Source organism: Delphinapterus leucas, chromosome 11 (genome assembly GCF_059928025.1).
Source record: "Delphinapterus leucas isolate spDelLeu-1000000601 "Yukka" chromosome 11, BTC_Dleu_Yukka2, whole genome shotgun sequence".
Taxonomy (NCBI): domain Eukaryota; kingdom Metazoa; phylum Chordata; class Mammalia; order Artiodactyla; family Monodontidae; genus Delphinapterus; species Delphinapterus leucas.
The window spans coordinates 77,035,802-77,050,185 of NC_143139.1; the positions used below are offsets into that span (position 1 = coordinate 77,035,802).

Consider the following 14,384-nt stretch of genomic DNA (forward strand, 5'->3'; position numbering starts at 1 on the left):
TAAGCATGATAAATATAATTATTAGGATGCAACGGTTTCTGCACGTAAGTATATGAAAAAAAATTGGGAACTATCATACATTTTCAGGACTGTCTAAGGTCAGTAGGGGAAAAAAAGCCTGAAAAGTCGGGGATTACCAAAGATTACTAGTTTTAAGGGGGGAGGAATAAGATGCAAAAACAAGATTACCCTTTGCTAAGTAGTTTAAAATCACTTTTAAACAAATGAAATACTTATAATATGTAAATGAAATACTTGTAATATGTAAAAACTGGATATAAGGGCTAAAAGTACAGATGCACCCTGATTTACACAACAGTGGTGACAACATTGCAAAGTCTCTGTTGCTCTAATCATAAAACTGAAAGCACTTGCAATCTATACTAGAAGAATTCATTATTCAAAAGACTGCCATGTTGTATTATTTTATAGAGAGAGGAAATGGCTTGTAATTTATCTATTTTACATACTTAATTTTCTTAAAGCAAGATATACCTCTAGCAATATCAATCAGAAAGCCAATGCTAGCTGAAGAAACAATTCATTCAACAGGCCTTTTAGACTGAAAAGACAAAGATTTCTTCCTCTATACAGAGAAGGTAAATTTCTACTACAAAGGCGTTAAAGTTTCCCAAAAATGCCTGTGGATTTTCTGGTTTATAAATTGAATTAAACACATTTTTCAAATTATGCACATTTATTATATTAAGATGATTTTTAAAAAGAGTGTTGACATGAACTAAACTTGGCTACCTATTTTAGAAGTCATTACTTGTCTGCAATTACCTTTCTAGCAGTTCTGAAAACAGGCTGAATGATACAGCTTCTAAAAAGCTATCTGGGGACTTCCCTGGTGGCACAGTGGTTAAGAATCTGCCTGCCAATGCATGGGACATGGGTTTGAGCCCTGGTCTGGAAGATCCCACATGCTGCGGAGCAACTAAGCCCGTGTGCCACAACTACTGAGGCTGTGCTCTAGAGCCTGCAAGCCACAACTACTGAGCTCGCATGCCACAACTACTGAAGCCCACGCGCCTAGAGCCTGTGCTCCGCAACAAGAGAAACCACTGCAATGAGAAGCCCGTGCACTGCATCGAAGAGTAGCCCCCACTCGCCACAACTAGAGAAAGCCCCCGCGCAGCAACAAAGACCCAAAGCAGCCAAAAATAAATAAAAATAAATAAATAAATAAATAAATAAAATAAAAAATCATTTGACTTGAATTAGCAGACCTGGATTCTATAATACTTCCAACTTGTCATTAATTAGCTGTGTGACCCTGGATTACATAGTAATTCAGCAACCATATTACTGCATCTTTCACTGTGAGCCACTAAGCTAGGTGTTGTACTCTCAACAGAGGAATAAAATGGAAACTGAATGAGCTATAGAGAGGGCCAAGAAAGGGGCAGGCATGTCTGAGAAACGATGGGCAATGGAAAACTACTGAAGAATTTTAGGCAGCACAGAAGCATAACTGGATTGTTTTTTTTAACAAATATCACTCTGCTACCAGTGCACAGGACAAGATGAGGAGACTGGAAGCAAAGGTTAATTACTATTAACAGTTTAAGTAAAAAATTTGTAAAGGAATGAAATATGGCAGTAAAAATGAAGAGGAAGCGAGAAATTCAAACCATAGAATGGTTAGGATTCTGTCATGCAATGGAAGGTAGTGAGGTTTGGGGAGAATGACAATGTCTCCCAAACATCAAACATGGTGACTAGAAGGATTATGATTCTAATATTGAGATAATGAGCATCAGAGAAGAACAGTTTTAGAAATACCTACCTCTGTCTCATATGCTTATTTTTAAATGGTAATTCTATCCACCGTGATTATTTGTATAGGAAATTTTAAAAAATCAAGTGGAATAAAGTATATGAAATCACACCAGAAACTAAAGTTTAATAAAAATGTTAAATATTACTATTGTTCTAGATTCTTCAGAATCAAAATGCAAGTTACATATTAGACTATTTCTTCTTAATTCTGGAATGCCTTCAATAAGACAACAAAAGCCTCCAAACCTCTTCTCATTTACAAAACGACAATAAAAATCCAAAGCTTCTCAACAGACCGTGGTGAGGCTCAAATGAAAGAATGTGCATGAAAGCAGGTGCAAACTGCACTGTACACAAAAATGCCAGAGAGAAACAAAATGCTAGTTAGTTCAGCAATTGAGAGGACTGAATTTTTGATTATAGATATCAGGGCTTGAAACTCATGACAATAAAATCTCAATGAGAGAACTAATAATGACAGTACCAGGCTGGGAACTCACTGAAAAGTAAAACTCAAGAGGCTGTAAATAAGAATCAGAGAAGGAAGGAGCTGTCCTTTCCAGGAGAGCAAGAAACTTCATAGTGCTGATTCTGAGGATACCCAGAGTATGGCGGGTCAAAGACGGAATGAAAAAAACCAATTCTAGAAGGGAAAAAAAAGTTCTAATTTCCCCAATTCACCTGTCCAAAACAAATTTTTAAAGAATGACACTGATTATTCCCACTGCCTGTTCTTACAGCCCCCATAAATTTTTTTCTTGTAAAGTGTAAGTAAAACATTTCTAATTTTTTCCATGTAAATTATCTTTGGTGAAATGTTCCATAAAGATTGGTTTCACTGATATGTTTTATTGCCTATATCAAATTACAGAATTATTTAAGTCACTGTGAGTTTTCTCTGGGCCATTTCTACAAGTCAAATTTTACAAGAATAAATTTTATCATATGCAGTTCTGGCCAGTGTTAGATTTATTTTGTGTTCATTATTTCTGCCAGTAGCACACATATCTATTTGATAACTGTGCATATTTTTGTAAGAAATCCATGGAAATTTATAATCTATAGTAAAGTTAAGAGCAACTACCCTCAGGTATTCCAGGACTGCTATGCATTGCTAATTGAAATCTCCTAAGTACTTGGAATCACTTGCATATGATTTGCTGACAGTACTCAGAGTTGGCAGAGCAAAGATAAAGAGCGGTTAAAATGGAGGGGTCAGAACAGCAGGGTCTTAATGTAGGGCCTCAATGGTCAGCCTCTCTATAGCTGTGGTCCAAATATTATTTGAATGACAAATCAAATGCCAGAAAGTTATTTTCTAATATTCTACATGCATTGTTTCTAGTATTCCACATGTATTGTTTCCATCATAAATTAACATATTTAAGGAAGCAAAAAAGAAATTACAAATGTACCTTCTCCAAGTGGTTAAAGTATAAAAAGTTAAAAAACAGAAGTTAGAATTAAATAATTTTAACCTTCTTAAAATAAAGCTGAGAGCTTCCCTGGTGGCGCAGTGGTTGAGAGTCTGCCTGCCGATGCAGGGGATATGGGTTCGTGCCCCGGTTCGGGAAGATCCCACATGCTGCAGAGCAGCTGGGCCCGTGGGCCATGGCCGCTGAGCCTGCGCGTCCGGAGCCTGTGCTCCGCAGCGGGAGAGGCCACAACAGTGAGAGGCCCGCGTACCGCAAAAAAAATAAAATAAAAAAAAAAAAATAAAGCTGAGAGCTAGCTAATTGGGGCAATATATAATTAATTGTGTTCTTTGTAGTTACTTGGTAAAAGCAGAATATCTGGGTCTTAGATAACTGGTTTACACTAAAGTAGTAGTAGCTAGGCGCTGGATAAACCAGTGGATTCAACACATCACAAATGCCAATACTTAAGTTAAAAATACCACCATCAATAAAACTATATTTAATAGAGTCTAAATGAAAAAAATGTCTAAATTTTCTAAAAGCTAACTTTTATACTCTTAAACACATTATTTGATATAATGACTATGATTTATAAACAGGATGTTTTATTGAGCCATTATTTTATATGTTTTAGCTGCTGTCTCAAATTCTATCAGGGGTATTTCTGACTTTAAAAGCACAACAAATATACTTTGATTTTTGAAAGGACAATTAAAATCAAAATGGTAACCAACATAAAAATTATGAAATATATATATATACATATATATAGAAATACCCTGAAAGCTACATGTGAATCGCTGAGAAGTGGCCCCTCTTTTTCGATGTAATTTATGCTTGAGTCTCCAGCAATTAGATGTACGTTTCCTTCCATGCCCTCTACTGAGCTCTGACAGGCTGTGCTCTCTCCAGGATTCAATGCTTTTGCAAGAGTGTCAAATGCCCTATAAGGAGACATCAGAAGCTGTGAGCTTGGCCAATCTCCACAATAAAATGAAAATTCTATATAAAATTCTGAAGTTAAGATTTAGGCCTTAAAAATTGTTTAGAAAATAGAACTTTGGTGTATCACTGAGCATTCTATTTCAGTGATGTCTTTGACTCACTCTCTCCAAAAGCAACAAATTAAACTTCAAATATATCGTATGAAAAACTATATTATTATATTAATGTATTTTACCAGAGGATTAAAGTCTTTTAAAAAAACTTATGTAATTTAAGGGGAGAAAAATTCTTACGCTTTGGTATGAAAATATGCTTTTACAAGTTATACGTTTGATACTACAAGGTATCAGCCCATTTATTTTACATACATAAGTTATTTAGAAAACCAAGGGCAAGAACTTATGTTGACTTTATTGTATTCTACACAACACAAAGTTAGGTTTTAATTTTGTTTAAAAATTCAGAGAATACTTTAAAACTTATGGTAACATAGCTATATCTGAACTATAAGAATTTGAGATCAGGATGGCAAATAATATTAGCAAATTAACTAGTCAAAATAGCTCCCCATATTTTACAATGAAATGCCTTCTACAGTTCTTTAAAATCTCATATTTAACAAAGTACTTATTTGAGACTCTTAAATGCAGTTTCTTCAATATTTCAGAAGATGAATAGTGTGAAAAAAGCCTGAAAAAATCTGGTTTCTGCATCCTAAGTATTAATACCAAAAGAAGGAAAAGTAGAATTCTGATACGAGTTTCCTGAAGTGTAAACTTAAAATCGTAATTGATTCAACTAAGTTTTTAAAATCTATTTTCATCACTAGAAATCGGTGGGGAAAATGAACATGACTGCCTAGAAAGACAAATATTTAACTTTAAATACACAAAAGATAAAATCTGGCAACTAAGATATCTGAAAATTCAGACCCAAATTATCATCTTTACTGAAAAAAAAATTCCTGAATTTTATGACTACATTTCTAATCTTATCATATTCACTTATGGCTCACTGTTTACAATGTAACCTGCTGGACATTTTATATTGAATAGAATTTTTCAATTAAAATTTACTTATGCCTTAAGTTTTCTAAGTCTAATAGATATATGTTTTTTGAAACTTCTATAAATAATATTTAACATAAACATATTTTAAGAAATACTAAAGGACACTTGAGCAAAAGGACACATAATCAAAACAGACCTTACCTTGAAACATCACCATTAGTCTGCATTTCTTGATGAAATTCACACAAAGAGGTATCACCATTGCTTAAGCTTTCAATCATAGACATTTCATTACTATTTTGAGAAAGATCTTTAGTTTTTCCAAGGTTTGCTAATGATGTAACCACACTTGCCAATGTACTTAAATCTCCCTGACATGATTCAGCCTTAAAAAAAAAAAAAAAAAAATTAAAATTCTGCAAATTGGTATCAGTAAACTTTTAAATCTGAAATACCTAATTCTAGAGTATGAAATGCCAAAAGAAAAATACTCTAAGATAAATGAAATCCAAAAAGTAAAATCAAAGAGCTCTGAGCTTTGAGGTAACTTGAGGAAACTACAAGTTTAAAAATATCAGGTACATTTCCTAGGAAATGTTTATACAAAAGTTACCTTAAACTAAAACTGCACTTACTGGCTAATCTATCCATGTAACAATTGTTTCCTCTGTAAAAAGATATTAAATTAGATGATCTTTCAAGTTCTTTTTAGCATTAAAATTCTGATAATATTATTACAGTAATTTCCAAAACTTATTATATAAACTTTAAAGTTATATCGGATAAAATTAATGTTTTATTAATGAAAAGAGAAAAAAAAGGAAAGTGGATTATTGAACAGACTTCTAGGATGCCAACTTTTACCAGCCACTGTGTTAAATGCATTGAACATCAGGCACTGTGTAGCTGGAAAGTCTCTTTACATATTTAAGATATTGGGCTTTTGTTATACATTGCACGTTTTCCTATTTGTCTTCAGCTTTTATTTTTGTTAATGTGTATCTTTTTATGCATATAAATTATAATTCTTTTATGAAAAAACTTTCTATCCTTAACTCTCTGACTACCCAGAAATATAATCTGTACAGGAAAGGCAGGTAAGTGCTTGATTTTTCTTCCTTTTACTTACCTATTTTTAGAGCAATGAATCAATGCCATAGCAACCTCTCACGATGAAAGATGAATTCTGAGTATCATTTTAAATTCAGATTTTTATATATTTTATGTGCTTCAATTCATTAGTTATTCTTTTATAAATGCTCTAATTATTCTACCCTAACCTAATGAAAGGCCCTTCGTTGCCTTCTATGGCCTATTGATAGGACCACAGATATTTAAATTTTTTCATTATAGCTTTTTTTTTTTTCTTCCTTTTTTGGCTCTACTGGGTCTTAGTTGCAGCATATGGGGGATCTTCATTGAGGCATGCGGGCTCTTCATTGTGGTGCACAGGCTTCTCTCTAGTTGCAGTGTGCGGGTCTTCTCTCTCTGGTAGTGGCGCACAGGCTCCAGGGCACGTGGGCTCTATAGCTCGTGGCACGTGGGCTCTAGTTGAGGCGTGCGAGCTCAGCAGTTGTGGCATGCGGCTTAGTTGCCCCGTGGCATGTGGGATCTTAGTTCCCTGACCAGGGATCGAACCCGTGTCCCCTGCATTGTAAGGCAGATTCTTTACCGCTGGACCACCGAGAAAGTCCCCTCATTATACCCTTACGGTTTTTGTTTTTAGTGTTATTAATCCTAAAAGGATACATATGTTTCCTTCAATTTCATTTCTTTTTTTTAAAATTAAAATTAAAATTTTATTTATTTATTTTTTGGGGCTGTGTTGGGTCTTCATTGCTGTGCGGGGCTATCTCTAGTTGCAGTGAGTGGGGGTTACTCTTCATTGCAGTGCACGGGCTCTAGGAGCACGGACTTCAGTGGTTGCAGCACATGGGCTCAGTAGTTGCAGCATGTGGGCTCTAGGGTGCGTGGGCTTCAGTAGTTGTGGCGCATGGGCTCAGTAGTTGTGGCTGGCAGGCTCTAGTGTGCAGGCTCAGCAGTCATGGCTCCTGGGCTTAGTTGCTCTGCGGCATGTGGGATCTTCCTGCCCCAGGGATTGAACCCGTGTCCCCTGCATTGGCAGGCAGATTCTTAACTACTGCACCACCAGGGAAGTCCTGAACTTCATTTCTTCTATCAATTCTTTAGTTTATGTGAAACTGATTTCACTGAATAGGTAGGCAAGTAAGTTTTGTGCTCTCCCCAAATTAATGAATGGTCCTAGAATCATTTATTCAGTAATCCACTAGTTACTGAGTTTCTTACAGGATTGCTACTTACATGTTTTTTACTTAATCCTCACAACAACCCTGTGAAATAGGAATCATCATCCCTTTATTATTGATAAGAAGAATTACCCATCGTCACTCCAGCAGTAAGCAGTGGAGGCAGGATGGGAAGTCAGACTGCCTGATTGGAAAGCCCATGCTCGTAACCACTGCTCCAGCCTTCTTTTATATATATGAGTAAAAGGAATTAACATTTTTAGGTATTCTTATTTTCAACTAAAACTTAAACACTTATATAATCTCTTCCATTTCATAAAATGTGTATCTAACTAGGTGTTTAATGTGGAAAGATCTCACATTGTAACTTGACAGTTTTGGGACCATTCGTCAGAAACTAACCACACAAGACTGTTAATACAATTTAATATAAAAACATATAGAAAACTACAGTGTCTGGGCAAATAGTAATTTTTCAACAAAACTTAGTTCTCTTCCTTTCCTAATGGAGGTAATGTCAATGAAATTGTAACCACCATTCTAAGCACAAACCATGCAGATAAGGATAAGTGAAATCTTGTATGTAATTCCTCACGATGTATATTTATGGTAAGATACCAAATCTCCTCAATTAATAACAACATGCTAAAGCTCAGCCTGTAAGGTAGACACTCTTATTATCCCTTATTTTACAGATGAGGAAAGAAACTGAGGCACTAAGAGGTCAAATAACTTGCCCAAGGTTATGCAGCTAGTAAATGGCAGATGAAATTTGACTCCAGAGCACAAGTATTAAGAGTGCCTTAAAGTATCAAGCAACAAATAACAGCATAAATCTGGCCATATATAGACTGAATAATCTTATAGGGCATATGAAACCAGATCACATTATAGCCTGAGAGAAACACTATTCATATTCTCTCTGAAATCTGTCTTCAGGAAAAATGTTTAACACTAGAGAAACTCTACATGCTGGATCTAAATAAGCAAACCGTTTTTCTTTCAGACGCCTTGCTCAATAAAGAGCTGCTCCAACTCTCTAAGAGAACCCAGATGACCTGGATACATAATATGAGAGCTCATGCAACCCTACTCCTATTTTTGACTCAAGTCAATGTTTTGAGAGGTGTGCTAGGAATTTCTCTTCACCTGAAATATTTTAAGTATTTTAACACTAAAATCTGTAGGAGAACACAAAAGGAATATAAAGAATTTTATACTTATACATTTCTATTTCTGAGGACTTTTATTTCAAGATGAAAGAAACCTGGAAGAGGGCTTCCCTGGTGGCACAGTGGTTAAGAATCTGCCTGCCAATGCACAGGACACGGGTTCGATCCCTGGCCCACGAAGATCCCACATGCCACGGAGCAACTAAGCTCGTGTGCCACAAATACTAAGCCTGCGCTCTAGAGCCCGTGAGCCACAACTACTGAGCCCATGTGCCACAACTACTGAAGCCCGTGCGCCTAGAGCCCATGCTCTGCAACAAGAGAGGCCACCACAATGAGAAGCCCACACGCAGCAACAAAGAGTAGCCCCTGCTCACCACAACCAGAGAAAAGCCCGCGTGCAGTGAAGACCCAACGCAACCAAAAATAAAATAAATAAAATAAAATAAATAAATATATATATATAAAAAAAGAAACCTGGAAGACATTTAAATGTTTGTCATTTTCACATTGAAGCTATAATTGTTCTAGTGGAATAATGAACATTTTTCTACTGATAAAGTTAATTTGTATTATCAGGACTCGCAAAACGGAGGCTGCTCTAGTGACCTGGTCCACTTCACAAACCTAAACCTAAGTCAGTTTGCACTTAAAGGAAACACCTTTCAAGGAAATGTATCATACACCAGTCACAATCCTCCTGCTCCAGCTTTAGTGAGCTCACCTCACCCTAGACAACAGGACTCGATAGATTCACAAGAGAATCCCCAACCTCTGTGCCAATTAAGCCGTTTCCTCACTGCTGCTTCAAATGCTCTATAAAACTCACTCTTGACTAAATTTCCTCTGGAAGAGTGTTCCACTGCTTGTGAGCACTGTAATCTGCTAATCCATGGATTGTTTTCCCTTAAATAAGGGACATCAAACTCATCACTAAAATCTTTTAGTTTTGTCATTTGATACTACCAAATCGTTGATGATAATTTGTTAAAAAAAAAAAAAAAAGCAATTTGTAACAGGGAATATTTAAGACCAAATCTATTGGCCAAATTGATGGAGGAGAAAAGGAAAAAATTTTAAAAGCTTAAAAACTTTTAAGCTTTAAATTAATTGTACTAAACACACCTTATCTGGTGTCATCAGCATAGTTGACTCAGTTTTTATGCCAGACTGATGAATATTCACAAACATTCCTGAATCTAACAGTCCTGCTGACCTGTAACAAATAAGTACAAATTTTAGCCTTAGTTTCACTGGGAAGAAAAACAAATTACCAGCTCCTTAATATATGTGGTTTTTGGTTGTTTTTACTATACCTTGCAGTTTCACTATCTGTTACAAAAGTTGGAGTTGCAGCTAATGGGCTTCGAAGGTCTTTTCGAATGTAGATTTTTTCTGTTGAAGCGGCACAGTTGGAAGATTTTTCTCTTGATACTTCAATGGGTTTTCTTTCACACTGAACAGCTACAAAAATGTGTCAAACTTATATCACAATGCAGAATTTACAGGCAATTACAAATGTAAGCTTTAGGTCAGCAATGCTGCTAATGGGAGACGTGGTTACTGTAACTGAACTCCAAGGATAACCATCAATCTTTAGAAATTATTTGCAAGTTCAAAAAAGTTGCTTCAAAAGAGTAAAACTGGCCAATGTGCATCTCTTGTTCTCTTTTCTCTCCCTGCCCCAGCCGTGGCAGAAATGTAGAAGAACTCCTATTTTTTAAAAGCTCAAAAAGGAAACCTGAAGTTAGGAGTCCTTTAATTACCTATATAAGAGTATTAAAAAATGAAGTAATATTTAACCAACTGAAAACAATACTAATAGAGAACCACAAATAGACTGAAGTTAAATCTTTTTTCAGTTAAGGGCAGGGAGACTTTTGAGAAGCAATTCAATTGCTTAGTCTTCATTTATAAAACAGAGGTAATATATTTAATTTATTTTATAGCAATTTTATTTCATGATACTTAGGAGATGGTATACTGTAGCTGTTAAATATACATTTCCTGAGAAGAAATAAACTGCCAAGATTAAAGTCCAAGTTCTGCCACTTATTAGTTGTGTGACCTTGGGCAAGTTACTAAATTTCCTCTGTTCACTCAAATGTAACATGGATAACAGCAGCATCTACTGAGAATTTTGCTGTGAGAACAAATAAGTTAATTCATACGCTATACACAGAGTAAAGCATAATGAGAACTCAATACTAGCTATTTTCATTACCTTATTAATCACTTTAGTATTGATAGTTTAATCAAAAACTAAACTTGTATCTAGTTAGTTGGTTTATTATTATTACCATGTTCAAACTAAAAATACATGCCTGGCATATAGTCACTCAATAAAGATTTGTTGAATGTATAAAAAATACATACATATTCACATATTTCTATATTTCTAGTTGGAAAACTTTAAATTAAAAACCATATATATTTGACATATTTTAACGTGTTAATTTTAACACACTTCTAAGAGTGTGCCTGAATTCTTAAAAAGTATTCTCTCCTTTAAAGCTAATACATACAGTCTTGTTTCATTCCAAACGCAATACATCTTTGTAACCTGCAGTATTGACAACGATTTCGATGGTGTTTATTAATAATACAGTCCTTTGATCCTCGACATGAATAAACTAAATTTTTTCGGATACTTCTTTTAAAAAATCCTTTGCAGCCTTCACAAGTTACTGCTCCATAATGACGCCCTAAAGACAAAATGTTTAAGAAAACACAAAAGTCACATATTTCAGCACTGAAATGAAATAAGCCCATTTCTTCCCTTTAAACATGAGATGAAACTGAGATTTCTGAGTTTATGACATAAAAATTTTTTTTAGGAATTACCAAACAGAGAATGGCACAAACTTATTCTCTGATAAAATATATTACAGTATGAGTTTTTAAATTTTGTAAAGTAATCTTAACAATGGCATGGAAAATTTGGGAAAGAGAAGAAACAAAATCACCCATAACCCCATGATATAAAAACTATTTTCACTTCTGAGATCACTTACAAATTATAGTTCTGTTATATACTGTAAAAAGTTATTTTATTCTAAAAACTTTGCTCCAAAAAAAGAATATAATGTCAGTTAGTATCTGAAATCTAATAATCTTTCCTCATTGTGAGTTCCACTTTTAAATTTCTGGAGAAATCTGTTATACTTTGATAAGCCTATCGTTTCACAAACCATCTCTTTGGCACAACTATTAACAAACTGAATATACTCCTGGAAAAGCTCTAGTGGAGGTTTTTTTAATGAAGCTATGGAAAAGATAAAAAAGATTAAAGAAAACAAGCCGGGCCCTTAAACTTATCCCACTGGCACTTGTGAATCTATATGAATAAATATGGGTGCGTATTTCTGGCATGAAGGAACTAAAATGGCATAACCCTGAGTACTAGAAATAGGCCTGGAGAAGTGCCTGCTCAGCTATGCAGAGCATTACACAGAAGTTAACCACAGCTTTTCCACCTCAATAATCTGTTACTCTGTATTCCTGGAATGAGAACAGGACTCAACAGGTAGATTAACAACCTAATTATACATGTTATTAAGGATCACAACTAATTTTTAAGCAATTCCTTTGACAAAGCTGGTTTCACATTCAGAAAAATTTCCACATGTTCGGTTTACTTTCAAAAAGGGAAACTGTCTTTCATAACTCTTTGAAATATGCATTTTATGTCATTGCAAGATCACATTAAACTGCACTGAAATAAAAAACCTTTAGGAGAATAAAAAGCTCTGGGGAAAAATCAGTTAAATTTCATAGGCTACAAATATGAATCATAAAAACAACCTGCTTCTTTTTCTTTTTACTTTCAGTAGAAGAAACATGGTAATGAGATAGTTATTTTAACAAGAGAACACATATAGGAGGTTATTTTTAATGTTACCTGATGCTTTGTCTCCACATACTACGCAAAGATCAAAAACCTTATTTGGTCCTTGTTCGGAGGAAGAATTATCTGTTAAGAGCTAAAGAAAACCCCCCCAAACAAACAAAAACACAGTAATTTGTTGTTACTTAGTAATATTCTCATATAAAAAATTAAAAGAACATTCAGTCAATCTTACTTTTTGCTTTCTTTTTCAAAAGTTATTCTAAAACTTTGAACTCTATTATTAGGCATGCATCAATTAAAGTATTCTTAATTTTCTTTACATATAGATTAAGACTCCCATGTTATAAAAAGCACAGACAGAAATAATACCTTTTTAATTTGTTCAGTAATAATTTGTTCCATAACAATTTCATTAAACAGAGTCTTAAACACACAAATACATGAGTATTTTTTACTGTATCTCACCCATTACGTATTTATTATTCATATGGAACACATTAAAGTACTGCAGCAGTTATCAGTCCTATCATGACATTTGTCTTTGAATAACTCAGAACATTTCCATATGGAATGACGTGACTAAAATAAGCTATAACAGCATAAAAAGATAAATCTGAATTTTTTAAATAGAAAAGGAGTTATAAAGAAAAAAATATGTTAAAGCATTTACTTATAACTATGGAACATGACTGATATACAAAGGTATAAACTTTTCGAGCTGTCTAAGGTTTGAGTTAGGTGTAGAGGTTGAGAGCATGGACTCTGGAGTCTGTTAATGACAGCAAGTTAGTGGGGACTAGGTGGGATGGCCTTGGGCAAATCACCAAACCTCTTTAAATTATATTAAGAGCTCATCACTAGGTATAGCTAATGTAATACTGGCAAAGAAATACTAGTTTCTTCTTTCAGGTTTATCCTTCAATCTTTCTGTCATTTTTTTCAATCTTTTGAAATGTGAACAAATTAAATTCAAGCCAAAAAATGCGTCATTTAGTAAACATCTTCCCCTGCTTTAAAACAGCCCACAAAATAAACCTCTACTTTGACTCTTTTTCTTCTCTTAGGGGGTGTGAATGCCTTCAGGAATAATTCTGATTTTAAAAACTTTAAACAGTCATTAAAATACCTGTCCCAGGGAATTCCCTGGCAGTCTAATGGTTACGACTCCGCACTTTCACTGCCAAGCGTGCGGGTTCAATCCCTGGATAGGGGAACTAAGGTCCTGCAAGCCAAGCGGCAGAGCCAAAAAAAGTTTTTAAATAAAATAAAATAGCAGTCCCTTACTATGTTATAGTGGCATCATTTCTTCTTATATCACCATAAAAATCAGTCTTCAATGAAAACTTAAACAAATAAATGAACAATTTCTGGTATTAGATGCCCTTTGAAAGCATCTATGACAAGTATCACTCTTTTCTTTAATAGCATATCTATTGCAAATGGTGCTAATATTTTATCTGCTATTATTCCTAAGGGTGGAAGAGACACTGAGAGGTTAATGGGCTTGCCCACATCCCATCTTGGTCACCAGACCAGAAATCAAATCTTTTTGGTCCAGGAGATTCTATCCTATACCTGGTTTCTCTTTCATTGCTCTCAGAGATGATCCATAACGTAGGCAAAGTACCAATATCATCTTAATTTTTAAATAGAGAAAGTCTTTTGAAAAAGAGTAACTTTAGAGTGAAGAAATCTTATATCACCTCTTAAGCCAGGTGATGTCACCAGTCATAAAACATGATGATAGTAAGTACCCTTGATATGATATGATGAGAATGGCACTTAACCTCTGTGATCCTCCTCCCCAAAACCCACAACCCCAGTCTAACCATGAAAAAAAAAAAAAGAACATCAAAGTCCCACAATGGGGCAACCTATAATATACCTGACCATTATACTTCAAAACTGTCAAAATCATCAAATACAAGGAAAGTCTG

At 34.7% G+C, this 14,384-nt stretch overlaps 1 protein-coding gene across 4 annotated transcripts in view; it reads right to left on the bottom strand.

The window, feature by feature from the left end:
* NR2C1 (nuclear receptor subfamily 2 group C member 1) overlaps positions 1 to 14,384 on the bottom strand; it is a 39,805-nt gene that overhangs the window by 15,581 nt on the left and 9,840 nt on the right. For 2 of the 4 annotated variants that reach the window (XM_022562376.3, XM_022562373.3), the window contains exons 4-9: positions 12,499 to 12,580; positions 11,123 to 11,302; positions 9,914 to 10,061; positions 9,723 to 9,813; positions 5,360 to 5,544; positions 3,982 to 4,147 (exon numbers count right to left, since the gene is read on the bottom strand). In XM_022562376.3, coding sequence (XP_022418084.1) covers positions 3,982 to 4,147; positions 5,360 to 5,544; positions 9,723 to 9,813; positions 9,914 to 10,061; positions 11,123 to 11,302; positions 12,499 to 12,580 — 852 coding nt within the window. The remainder of the gene's footprint in view (positions 1 to 3,981; positions 4,148 to 5,359; positions 5,545 to 9,722; positions 9,814 to 9,913; positions 10,062 to 11,122; positions 11,303 to 12,498; positions 12,581 to 14,384) is intronic. The other 2 variants (XM_022562375.3, XM_089921139.1) reach the window with 2 other exon arrangements.